This window comes from Dermacentor silvarum, chromosome 4 (assembly GCF_013339745.2).
Source record: "Dermacentor silvarum isolate Dsil-2018 chromosome 4, BIME_Dsil_1.4, whole genome shotgun sequence".
NCBI classification, from domain to species: Eukaryota; Metazoa; Arthropoda; class Arachnida; order Ixodida; family Ixodidae; genus Dermacentor; species Dermacentor silvarum.
The window spans coordinates 117,336,831-117,350,331 of NC_051157.2; the positions used below are offsets into that span (position 1 = coordinate 117,336,831).

A 13,501-nucleotide genomic window follows, 5' to 3' on the forward strand; every position below is an offset into this window, starting at 1 on the left:
GCAGTTTTCAACAATTTTTATCAAAAAATTTGCGTTCCTGACAGTCACAAGGTTTGAACTTTTCCTTTTAAATGCAACAAATGTCATCAAATTCGGCACAGTGGTTGCCGAGAAAAACAATTTCTCAGCTCCCATGTATTTAAATAGGAGCTCCTGAGCTAAAGCTTCCTCTTCAGTTTTGCTGACAGACATGATTAACCCTAAGGGGGAAAGTCTACATCGTTTCCCACCTACACCTCCTGTTTTAACTCACAAACTAGGCATACTTTTACAAATTATTTGTGCCAGGGCTCCCATTGTTTACAAGCATGCAGTTTGCCTATGAAGCAGAATGTAGATATTCAGTTAGAGCTAGGGTTCCACATTTCTGGATACATTTGAAATTTCACAAACTATTTTATAAACTCCCAGTGAAATCTGGCAGATTTAGACTTTTATGAAAAACTAAACATTGAGACTCGTGGCGTGGGCACATTTCAGCAGTATCTTTTTTTGTTTCTTTGTTTTTCTGACACCAGGCAAGTTGTCATTGACTTTTTTTTTTCCTTAAGCAACATTTTGACTGCAGACTATTTTTCCTTTGCACAACAAACGAAAAACAAGAAGGTGCTGCTGCTTCACAGCACTCCGTGGATTCTGCACATGCCCTTTACGTATTACATATGCATAATAAACTTCAAATTCCAAGAATGTCAATTAGGAACAGTCTGCTTGTGCATGCACTTCCACAGATAATTAGAGACTACAACGGCTAAGAGCTAAAGAATTCTGAATTACTCAACAAGAAAATCTAATAAACTCAACTTTATCAATTACTCAACAAGAAATGTCTAATAAACTCAACAATTTTGTGATAATAAAGAAGTAAAACTTAAAAAAAAGAAAACATGTGGAACCCTAGCTATAACGTTCCCTTCACTAATGTCGTACAATTACTAATCCTGAACACTGGAACATTGCCTACTAAACAAAAATGCTTTCTTTAGAACAAAGCACATCAAGTGCTTTGTTCTAGCACATCAAGTGTAGAAACAGCTTGACATTTTCTGTACGCATTTTAAAACAAGGAACAGTAACAAAAACAAACACCAGGCATTTACAGTCTAACTTGCACAACCATAAAGCACAGCTTCACTTCCATCAAATACTGCAATAGCGCAAATTCATCCTATGATAACTATAGCATTTACTGGACTATAGTGCACAGGCTATATGTGCACAAATGTTGCATTCATATCCTGTGTAGACTGTCTAAAAATTAGAACTACACAGGTTTTTTTCTGTTTTCATTTTTAATATCATTGGCTGTACTATTGACCAGGTTGGAGGTGAATGGTTTCACTGAGGTAGTCTGGTTGAGGTCCCAATTTTCAACGAAACTACTACTGCTATGTCTTCCTCGAGAGAAGGAACAACAGGCCGATAACTGATTCCTGCTTGACTACTACAATGTATGTGCATAGCTTTGCTAATAGCACCACTGACCATCGCAACGTAGTGCTGGATGCTTAGCTGCCTTTGCCCTACATGCAGGCATTGATCCTGTGATAACTTACTAAGTGTGGAAAATCTAACAAAAAGCTTTTGTTTTAGCCAAAACTGGCCTCTGCAAACTAACACTGGGTGCAGACTGCAGACTAGATATTACGGCCGTTTAAGATTAGTAAAACTGTATTCAAACAAGTGAAGTAAAACACAGCACAGGCTGTGCTGCGTTTCATCAGTGGAACTTCCATGGCCAGAGGGCTCAAGATGAGCACAAGAGTTCACCACCCTCCCAAAGTTTTGCAGCAGTGTGTGTGTGCAACAAGAGGCTGATTAGATAATCTGGAGTCAGCTGCAGATATATATATGCACAGTGGCCTCATTTTTCTTGACAAAGGCTACATGTAGGCATTTCTGTACAGCACCTTAAAACACATTGTTATCTTGTCTGTAATTTCACCTTCATTCATAGAGCCCTAAAAAAAAAAATTCTGGGCATTTACGTTCCAGAACCACAGTCAGATTATGAGGCAAATCAATTTTGACCCCCACCCCCCCAGGATTCCTTAACATGCACCTACATCTAAATACACAAGCGTTCTTGCATTTAATGCCCATCGAAATGCAGCTGCCATGGCTTGGACCGAGCCTGCAACGTCGAGTTTGGCAGCACAAGCTAGCGCGGTGGGTAGGAATGCAGCTCTTAGCGCCTCCTTAAAGCTGAAGGTGTAGCTCATAAACAAGCACGTTTGACCGAAATAACTGTCTGGAGAAACACAAGAAACGTAGCGTGCCAGTCTAGCCCGATTCATATAGCACTAACCACAGACTGAGCGCTCGGGGCTCTGTTCATGCGACTTGAGCACTGCGGTGCACTACCTTGGAATGATGTTTTCCTCTTGTGACTTTTGAGGAAGAATGTGCTCAGGACGGCTGTGCTCAGGAGCACAAACAGCAACATGGACACAACCAGCATGCCATCATAGCGGCCCATGGTGAATGGCTCTGGTGAGGGCGGTAACAGCGGCGGTTCCTGCGGAATGCAAACCTCCGGGCAATCGCTGCAGCTGCACTTCTGCTGGCTGGGACCGAACGGATCGGAACACCTGCACAAACCATTGAACAGGTACTGACGCATGCTTTCGAAGTTGTGCAAACTCTACCGCGTGCTTCTTGCAGATGAAAGGATCACACTTAGCGAGCATAAAGGATGGGATACACTCGCAAGATATTTTACCTTTGATGCTAACAGTTGGTTTCGAAATGCTGGATGCGATTTAACCAACACGTCCGTGACGTTGAGATGCAACATAAAATTTGCCGATGTCGTGTTACGATGAGGCTAGGTGTGATGACATTGTTCATTAAAAATTAATAAACAAGACTGCTTCGAGCATTTCTTCAGGCTTCGCTCGCATGTGGCAACCTCAGCATTTACAAGAATAGAGACGGCCACTGTGTCGTGACATCAGGACGCATCCACTTCCTCAGTATGGAAACAAGCTGGTTTATAGAAACAAGTACTATAGTAAAATTTCTAGGATGCTCGAGTGCTTGCCAGTAGATTTTCAAATGGTTGGAATATTCGGATATTCGTTTAATGCACAAAGGGAGGACGGAAATTTTATGTCACTGCTCTCAAGACAAAGCTTTAGCTCATTGGCTCCTATCTAAATACACAGAACGCAGAAATCGTTTTTTCTCGGCAACCACTGCCCCGATTTTGATAAGGTCTGTTGCACTTAAAAGAAAAAGTTAAAATCTGGTGTCCTTTGCAAGTAGAATTTTGATTTAGGCCAAAAATATTTTAATAAACATTGTTGAAAATTGCACATTTTCAGAAAACAAAACTATCATGTTTACAACTCCGTAACCCTGCAATGACAAATGATATCACAATTCCGTAAACCGATTCTAATAGTACATCTAAAGCAGACAATATCAATGTATTATACAGGGCTCTCAAATATACCACAAATATGTGCGTAGGACTTTTGCAAAACCCTAGTCAACATTGCAGTGAATTCACATACCTAAGCTGTAAATTTATTTACCGGAGATGTGCAATGTAGTGTATGTGTGATTCTGAGTAAAAAAATGTGCCCCAGCACAGTCAATCAATTCATTGCCGCTAAATTTGTATACTTTATGTGGTATTTGCTGTTCCTTATTGCTAGTCCTAACTGCACACAAGGCTTTTTGTTCTATGTTCTATGAGCATCTTTCCTGTCTTTATTGAAACTAAGTTGGAAACCAGCGAAACAATTTTTTTTATTATATGTTTTTCTATGAATGAAATTTTCGTTCTATGATGTCATTCAATAAGAAATATAAAATTACATGCAAATGCGAGATCATAGTGACCAGATGTTGCAGAGGAAAACGATAAAGTGGCTACTGGAAGAGAAAAATTTTTTGGTAATTGTCTCATACCGTAATAAACACCTTAACTGTGAAGATAACGTCGAAGCAAACAAGCTTTTTTTTTTCTGTGACCTTTTGTGTAAAAACAAGACAACTATACAACAATGTGCCACATACTTGTGGAAGGTTGGGTTGTATGGCTTCAGCGTGGCCCCACTGCTCACAACACTTTCTTTCGAGGTGACGATGTAGTTGAACTTGAAAGGTGAAAACCCGTCGCCTTCCTCCGGCGTGGAACCCAAAAAGTCGACCCAGTACTGGGGTTTACAGTCACTACCATGGGCTCCACACATGAGCTGCATCACTGTCGTGCCTGATATCACTGACATGACGTTGGCGCACGAGTTGAATGCACCGTGAATGAATCTGAAAAACCAAGAGACATGAAGTTATCACTTGCACCAACACTTCAGTACAGTATATACTGCAATGCCATTGCTGTAGCTATCATGGATAAATGAAACATGAACAAGTTGGGGGCTAATTAGAATGCATTGTTCTGTTTCTGGATTTACCACTGTGTGCGACATCCCCATGATTTCAGTCCGAATGCTGAGTTTGAAGGCTACACCATATTTTGTGAGTAGGTAATTCGTGATGTAAAATCACACACTTGTGTTATTATGCATACCAGGCTTTCTACTCTATTAGCTTGTTTCCCCCTGTTAGCATTTAACTTGTCTGCTTTAGTACGCATGACTGCATTATGCCCATGCTGTCTTAGAGGAGCTACTGAAATGAGAAGTTAACGTTACATCAGAAACAGATTATCTATCTTACACGACACAAGGGCTTGGGAAAGAAACTAATGTGTAACTGAATACACCTGCAACCAATGGTACCAGTTTTGCCATTTTTAATGGCCCCATTACTGAAAAGCTTACAGGCACCATGCAAATGGAAGAGCTAATCACGAACGCAATGGCTAATGGCTTAATAACTGGCAAAGTAGGGTAACAGGCACAACTCACTCACTCGCTAATCTTACTAATACTGAGGTACATAATCACTCAGCCCGTTTTACACTCATGTTTTCATACCTGAGGTTACATGATGATTACATGTTTTCATATGTAAACCAATTGTGTATATTTTTACGTCTAATCAGTTTACTTCTAGTATCTAGTCGCCAGGTATTTCTTTTTTTTATACCTCCGAGTAAATGTTTTTCTTAGGTCAATGTTGCCGTGTGTAAGTGGAGAAAGGATGGTTAGGGGCAGGTACTACAACGGGCTTTTTGAGCCTTTATGCCGGTCCCCTAGCCAACTATGTACTGGTTGTCTGAATAAAGATAAATGAATACTGTTCGCTCACACCTTATGTTTGGAAATGAATGTTACATGTGCATTGACCCAGCCATCTATCTTATTGGGATACAGAATATAAAAATTAAGTATACATTAAACTTTTGTGCATTGACCACTAGGCTTGCCCCTTCTCTCTCTCTAACTGCAGACGAAGTTCGTAGTCCGATAATGCATACAGCACCACAGATCATGTATCCTTCTGTTCAACCAGTAGGACCTTCGGTTGAATGCTCCAGCATGTACTCTCTATTTGTGGGAGAATACGAGCAAACACGAATTTAAACTATATATTTAAACTCGTGGAAACTCACGGTGCCGCTTGCAGCGGGGATGGGCTCTACGATGAGCAGCACATAATTTGGAACCCAGTGCCGAATAGAGCCTGATATCAACAGCCTAGTGAGGCAGCTGTGACACAAAAAATCACAACTATAACAACAACCACAAAAAGAGGGGCTTACTCTTCACTAATGGCATAGTCGACCACAGTGGCCTTGAACTGGCCTTCAACTTCTTCGCTAGGCTCAGATGTGTTGACAGCAATGAAGTCACCCTGGTTCGGGTCACAGAAGCCGCAGAATATCCGCACAAAATTGCTGTAGCAAGTGGGGCACTTCCCCATGCCTAAGCTGATGGGTTGTTTGAGCTCTTCATTCATTTTTTCTAGTTGGTTCAGATCACAGCAGAACTTTGGTTGATCACCTAGTAAAGCAGGGAGGGCAGAATGCATCAAGGTTGATTACACAAACGATGCTGAATGATTAAAGACCAACCGCAATGAAATTTGAATTTGGCTAAACTGGTTACATACGAGCAGTACATACATACACTATCAAAGCAATCTGGGCAAAGGTACAGGGCCTGTAATTCTCAAATTTCGTTATCAATAGTTTTTAAACAGCACTTAAGCAGGCATGTGAGCACCCGGCGGGTTAGCACATCTGGTGGAAATCTGAGAACATGGCATCTGAGACTATTATCGCACAAAAGGCGTCGTCCAATCTTGGAGGCCATGCTCAGGCGCTGCACAGTTTCTGAATGACCCAGATTCTGCAATCATTTTCGTTGAGCAGTAATGACAACATTTCTTTTTAAACTTCGGAATCAAAAGTGTTTAGTTTGGCGAGCTTATTTGTGACACATCTACCTGTACTTCAAGCATGAAATTTTGCATGGAGGCCTGTTCTATAACTACACTATCTGAAACTAGGCTTTGTAGATTGTCCGAAATTTCGTTGCAGTTTGTTTTTCAGAAAATATTGGCACATGCAAAAACAAAGCATTGCTGTGGCCAGGCAGTGTTCGTAACAAAGCATAGTTTTTCTTTCTCGAACCATGTTTGTCCCTTATCGTGACAACTTTGAGATTTTGTTAGTCCTTCTGTGCCATGAGCAAGGACACTGAAGCTCTTGGAAATATACTAATATACCTCAAATGCTAAATTTTCATTAGAAAAAGTGCGTCCAACCATTGCTACAGCAGCCATCTTCGGTGATATTGGGTGATACGGCCACAATAGTACTTACATTAGTGCAAAAGTAACAAAAAAAAAAGAAAAGAAATTAAAATTCGACTTTCATTTCCTTTTCCAGTAATCAACTTATTATTACCACAAAATTAACGAAAATAAAGTTTTCACAAAACACTTCATCAGACCAAACTGATTTAGAGCTCCTCCTTCATGCCCATTTATAACTTCATTTAACTACATGTTTCCCATCAGCAAGGCAGGTCTAGCCAAGACAGGCTCCCAAAGCCAAGCGCCGCCCTCTCCCACAGCAAGATAATTGATAGCCGCAAACACCAGGCTCACCTTGTAGTAGATGGGGGCATATTTCCTTGATGATGTCTAGGCCCTCTTTATCCAGGGGCTGCCCTTCGCCACTGTACACGCAAGGGACATCTTTCTCTGTGTCCTCGTGTATACCACACTTCCCCCGGAATGCACATTTACTTTCTACAGGAAGGCTGTGTGCCTGCAAATAAAATCGAAAAAAGAAAGGGAAGAGGCATAAAGTCAATGGAGGAGCAGGATAAAATTGACGAAGGCGTTATAAGCATTAGACGTGCGCGAAACTGCTTAGATAACTCGTTAAGATGCTGCGTACAAAATTATGTACACCAAGAAAGTGTGTCAACAGCAATGGCATTGATGAAAGTAATGGTACTTAAAATGTGTCACATACATCTCTTAACTGTTCCGATTGGAATCATGTTGCAAGTTTGATTAACAGGTTCAAAATGTTTCAGTAAAACGAGTGGGATGGGAGACGGTTGTGTGTACTAGCTGGGTGCAAGCATGTCATTGTATGTAGTGGGTGTACTCCTTTCATTGTTTTTCACAGTGTGTTGCATCAGGCATAATTTTCAAGTGCCTGGATAGGTGCTTTTCAAGCCTGCTAGACATGAAATAGTTGATGTTCTCATATGTAATGTTCCTGTAGTGAGTTTTTGCATGGAGTTCATGTCCTGTAAACTTGACAAAACTAGCTAAAGAATTGAAAATTCTTAATCTATTCTTCAGCTGTATGCTTTTTACGATTCTGAATAAGCAAGAAATGCGGTGAAAGTAAGTCTTCAGTCAACAGAATTCATTGGCGTCTGAAAGAGATAAAGTTGCAGAAAAACCGACAGTGAAGTGCCAAAAAGTTAGGTTGCTCCTGATGTGCAGTTGAGAGGAAAACTTTGGGGGGAAAAAAAAATGGCATCGGCAAAAGAATTAATAATTTCCTCTAGCAAAGCTCCCCTAGCAATAGCTCGAACATGCGCACATAGGCTGTATCCCCCCTTCATTTCAGCCGGCATGCCCAGTATGAAAAACAAAACAGAAAAACTTTTTCGTCGTACCATTGGTCTCTGAAGTTTTGCTTGCCGCTGTACAGCTAGCTGTATTCGTGCTGAAGCTGTATTTGTGTTGTATCCTTAACGCAACTGTACATGTGTTGCAAGGACGTGCATTTTCGTGTAGGCCAGTGTGTGACACTGACCAGCTATACAGCGACCCCACTAAGTTTTCAGACTTATGAAGTTCCTGTCTTCCAGGCTGCACAGCAATTTACGCTGGTACTTACTAGTACATTTATTGATTACGTGCAGAAAGTAGAGTTCAATGTCTCCATCAACTTTACTTTGAAGCCACCGACGCAACAGCAACTGCTGCTCTCCATACAAACAAAATCACAGCTTAATTGCTAATTAAAATTGTAAAAAGCATGCTATAACGCATTGTGAACATTAAGATTCACAGAAGCACAGAAAGTAATAGAAGACACGCTCTGGTGTAAGAAAATGCTGCAACGCACACTGAGACAAACAATGGGTGCAAACTGCTTCAAGATGTGCTGCAGTACTGATGAGCCAGCACTCCAAAATGTCAACACCAACCACAGAAATTGGAAAACTGGTTTGAGTTATGTGGTGTCCCTGTCGTGCTTGAAGTTTCAATGCAATGAAGTCAATACTAAAATTTTATTCCTCAGGCAAATCCGTCCAATAAATGTATAAACATTGATGCAGTTGCCGAAGCCAAGTATAGATCGCGTAACAGGAATCCAACGTAAATTGCACAATATCGATTGTTTGGTTTCCCGTGCCAGCCAGATCCCAAATTCTCGTTGTTGCCTCTGAGAAAAAAAAAAGAAAGAAAAAAAAGAGACATTATTGCGTATCTAATATCTTGTGTCCAGCATGCGGACCAATTACGCAACAGTTACCTCGGAACTATACAAGCAAAGCACTCGCTCATGCAATATTGATGGATGCCTCGCGCGATCAGCTAGCTGTTCACCCACTGGCCCCAGCCACCATATTCCAGAGAAACACACACACGCCGCCGGCGCAGCATCAAAAACGCCAGGCAAGCCTTTCCGAATGTACACCGCCACGGACACTCCCGAGTTCGTGTGGAAGGTGGCTTCGATAAGTGCACCCGCAACATGTCGTTGTCAGCCAGGCATTACCACGCTCGCCCACGTCCCGGTTGCTTATCGCGTCTTTAATTTCGTCGCAGCCCGCAGCTGAATTCACTAATGAGCGTCTGATCTAGGCCACGGGATATGGCCTCCGAGCTTGGCGCGCGCCGGCTGCGGCGCAGCGCAAATCTCAGAGGCCATACACGGGCGCGTCCAGCCCGAGCGCTCTCGGAAAGGCGGCGCGACGTCAGCGCGCCTCGGGCGCCCTTTTTTGTTTGTTGAGGCTGACCAAGCGCGCGAGTGGCCGTCGGCCCCCGCGAACTTGACGGGTTTGTTTCCCCGCAACACCTACAAGCACTTTGCTCCTGCGAGACACGTACAACTTACAGCTCTTCCGGTAAACAATTTGCTCATCAAACGCGCGCCGTCAGTAGTCACACGGCTACCGAAAGGAACGTAACATCAGGCACAAGCCTGTTTGCTAGGATGCAGCACGAAAATGCGCTGTATCGAAGGCCACGGGCGCCAGCGCTGTTACATCGTTGTGGACTACGCAACATGAGTAGTGTGGACGCCTAACACCCAGTTACCCGAAATTTATATATATATATATAAACAAGCATTTCCTTTTCTCTTCACGATAGACAGCCTGTGCTTGTGGAGTTAAGCGACAGGATGGCGCGGTTTTCGTGTACGCGCAACAGCTGAACCCGCAGCGGCGAGTACCGGGATGAAGTTTCAAAAATAGCGTACCCCAGCGGCTGAGCGCCGAGTCATTTCGTACGCCCGGCGGTTTGCGTCCCACAACGCTTGTGTACCCTAATCTAAACCTCTCTAACGAGATGCGGGTGGGAGAGGGGGGAAAGCGCGCGGGAGAGCAACATGGCGAGCAAGCTAGTTTGTATAACTCGCTCGCCGGAACTGCCAACGGGAGAACGGTACATGGCGCGACATAAAAAACGGCGCGGGCCATCTTCTCGAGCGCTCGGGCGAGTCGCTGAAGCGAAGCCGACGCGAGCAGTCAAGCGTTGCGAAAGACGGGGCCTGCATATGAAATTACGGCGCAGACGCGCTTAGCGGACAGCCGCGCTCCAATGCACACAGACACGCAATGTTTGGGAGTCGCACGACGGTAGGCGCCGCGGAGACAAAGCAACACGTGTGACACCACTCCATGCAAGGCGATATTAAAGCAGAATCAGTAGTATGGACACACGAGTATAGCTTACGATGTGGAAGGAGCGAAAGAAATGTCTCGGAAATCAGAAAGCCGAGAGGGGCGCGGATGACTCCCGCGCTGGACGAGCGGCAGCAGTACGAACTCGCACAGAGCCAACGACAACACGACAAAGACTGGCAAAACACCGTCTGGACGACGTGACACTCCCCTCGTACTTGAAGTCTCTTGAGAGTTTTGGACGAAAATCTCGTCCGGTCGGGCAGAATGACGATAACAAAAGAGACGCCGACTACGCCTCGTTTCACTATGAACAAGGCTCCCGTGTGGGGACCCAAACGTCGCTGTTTTTGACAAGGGGGCTATTCTGGCCACTCATATCCAAGCTACTCTTCTAAACACGGCAAAGGCGATCTGTGTCTACGCACTTGCGCAGTCATCGCGAATTGCTGCATTTATATAACGCAACATCTTGTAGAAAATTATCGGTGCACAATATGGCATGACTGCTAGAGAACGACGAAGTCTAGGAATCCGTGCGCTGCCCATCATCGCCGTGTCCGCTGAAGCGCCACCTAGTTGCGCTATAGTGTTCACAATACAGTCGAGCTTCTACAACGAAATGACCTGTACAACGAAGGAATAATTATGTCCCGGTTCTACTATGAGCTGCGTGACCTTCACAACGAAGTGACCTGTATTACGAAATTGATACCCCAAGCACTTCGTTATAACGGCGTTCGACTTGTAGTAGCAGCTACCGTAGACACTATAGCGCCAAAGTTCAGACAAGTGATTTCTGTAGGAAAGTAAATGACGCCGCGATCGAGGCGCGCTTTCTGCATCAATGCGCACGCGCGAACGCAACGCTATATGCAAAACTGATCGTACGGAAGAGACACCAGCTCCGTACGGCGTTTGGTTTGTGCCTGCGGAATTATGAATTCGATAGGCGGGCATTTAAGTTCAGTCACCCTATGTTCAACAACTGCCGCCGCAAATATATATATATATATATATATATATATAATACTGAACCTCTATATACTGACCGCAAGAGTGTCATACAGAGTCAAAAGCACACCCAACATGACGTCACAGAACTCTCTACACTGTTGACAGCGACGACCTCTAAGTAAGGTACGCGTTTTAGCATTGAAAGGTAACGGCTGCGCTGTTATATTTACCAGCAGTAACTTCCGCACTGGTTCTCGCACTTCTCATAATTATTATTTTTTTTTTTTTTGTAATAAAGGTGTCGTGTATGAGCCTGGCGTCGCAGTCATGAATCGCTATTGTAAAATATAAAACAGATGAAGCCAACAGGCGACAACTACAACGAAAGCATCGGGGGAATTGTTTATTTAATTGAAATGTAGAAATTATAAAATGAAAGTGGACGAAAAACAACTGGCCACCACTTGTTTTTCATACCCACTTTTATTTATTTATAGCTCCTACATTTCAATTAACTAATTCCTCCGATGCCTTCCTTGCTGTCATTGTATGTTGGCTTTATGTGTTTGTGGCTGAACCGGGCCCCTTAGTTTGCCGCCTTGTTTACTGTAGAATATATTTTAATACAATATAGCCTATAACCTTTGTCGCGTCAAAACAAACCCCGGCTGCCACTAGATAAGGACACGACGCTACTTTAAGTGTAAAAACGTACGTTAATAACGGTTTCCGTGATAAGAGTACGTTGAAAAGGCTGATGCACGAATAGGCACTTCAAAAGTACCTGCTAACGAAGCAACCAGAAAAAAAAAAAAAATTTCTTTCCGCCACTGAATATGCGCCAGCGAAGTAATTGATTACGATTCTCCCCTTCACCGCTCCGTGCCGCCACCGTCACACTTCCCGCGTTATCACGTTGCCGCAGGACAAACGAGGGGCTTGGCAGGTCAAGGTGAGGTGCAGCCATGCAGGCCGACGCATACTGTACATACACAACGGGTCCGAGGACTAGAAATTTATAGAGCCGAACAAGCGACGCGCAGACCAACGCAGGCGTCGCTAACGGCCAGTCGCGACTACAGAGTTACTATATAGGCTTCCTTTACGGAAAGGCAGCCTACAAAGTAACTCTAAAAGGGCAACGAGGGTGGGCGGGAAAGTGAGAGGCGAAAAAATCAACGGCTATTTAGCGGTGAATGCGAGAGATATGCGCAAGCATTTACGTCGCGCATCTTTTCGACAGGTCCCGGATCCATGCTTTACACCGCGTTCAACACATTGCAATGTGTTCAGGAGATCATTCAACCCACTCAACTGACAGTTGCATATATATATATATATATATATATATATATATATATATATATATAGCGCTTTAGTAATGCGCCTTACATGTACTAAGCCCTTTCACGAATTCTGAAGACACAGTGCAACGATTGGCACACATGGGTGTCCACGGAGCCTTCGTTATCAATTGCATTTTGCAGCTTCGAACGCGAGGTACTGTACCAACTCACTCCCAGGGAGCCAACGCGGAACTTGTCTCGCTTTTGATGTTATTTCAAACAACCGTCAGTCCGTAACGCGTTAAAAAAAAAGAAAAAAAAAACATCGCTGAGCGATGAGTCACCTGGGTTGCCTAGCACCCTGTTCTCCGTTTCTTTTCATTACCCCTTCCACCTTCCTTTTTGCTCCTAAGTTACAAGCCTAAATGTCTTGCCTAGCAACCCCCTCGCGCGGCGGTGTGTGTCTCGCCTCCTCTACGTGCTGTGCACATGTTGCCTTGACATGGGACGTAAAGAGCATGCGCGCGGCGCGCGCAATGCTCGGGAAAGGTAAAGAGAACATGAGAGCGAGTGGCAAATTGTAGCAGCACCACCGAGGCAACGCGCAGAGCTGCTGCCGACGCCGTCCGCGTTTCTCCGTTTCCCCGCGTTCGCGCTGAACCACAGAACACCCATACAAACTTAGAGAAGGGAAACTGTACCTTCCACAGTGCAACGAAAATATGCGTAGCGGTGGCGTTGTGAACTAAAGTATGCGACCGAGAGATGACGCTGGTAGAATCGAAACTAATATCATCATCATTACGTAGTGAGCAATATGGCCGCTACGGTAGCGGTTCGTAGGGCTGGTCGCGCTGCTCGCTCCCTGGTTTGGGGCGTTTTGTTACCGCTTTCGTTCGTAGGGCTGGTCGCGCTGCTCGCTCGCTGGTTTGGGGCGTTTTGTTACCGCTTTCG

At 44.1% G+C, this 13,501-nt stretch overlaps 1 protein-coding gene across 20 annotated transcripts in view; it reads right to left on the reverse strand.

Annotated features, from left to right (window-relative positions):
- LOC119450564 (NPC intracellular cholesterol transporter 1-like) overlaps positions 1-13,501 on the reverse strand; it is a 168,376-nt gene that overhangs the window by 103,045 nt on the left and 51,830 nt on the right. For 15 of the 20 annotated variants that reach the window (XM_049665978.1, XM_049665964.1, XM_049665980.1 and 12 more), the window contains exons 2-5: positions 7,030-7,192; positions 5,678-5,918; positions 4,027-4,275; positions 2,365-2,591 (exon numbers count right to left, since the gene is read on the reverse strand). The exons of 1 other annotated variant lie outside the window; for it this stretch is intronic. In XM_049665978.1, coding sequence (XP_049521935.1) covers positions 2,365-2,591; positions 4,027-4,275; positions 5,678-5,918; positions 7,030-7,192 — 880 coding nt within the window. The remainder of the gene's footprint in view (positions 1-2,364; positions 2,592-4,026; positions 4,276-5,677; positions 5,919-7,029; positions 7,193-13,501) is intronic. 4 more of the 20 variants (XM_049665979.1, XM_049665967.1, XM_049665975.1 and 1 more) reach the window with 3 other exon arrangements.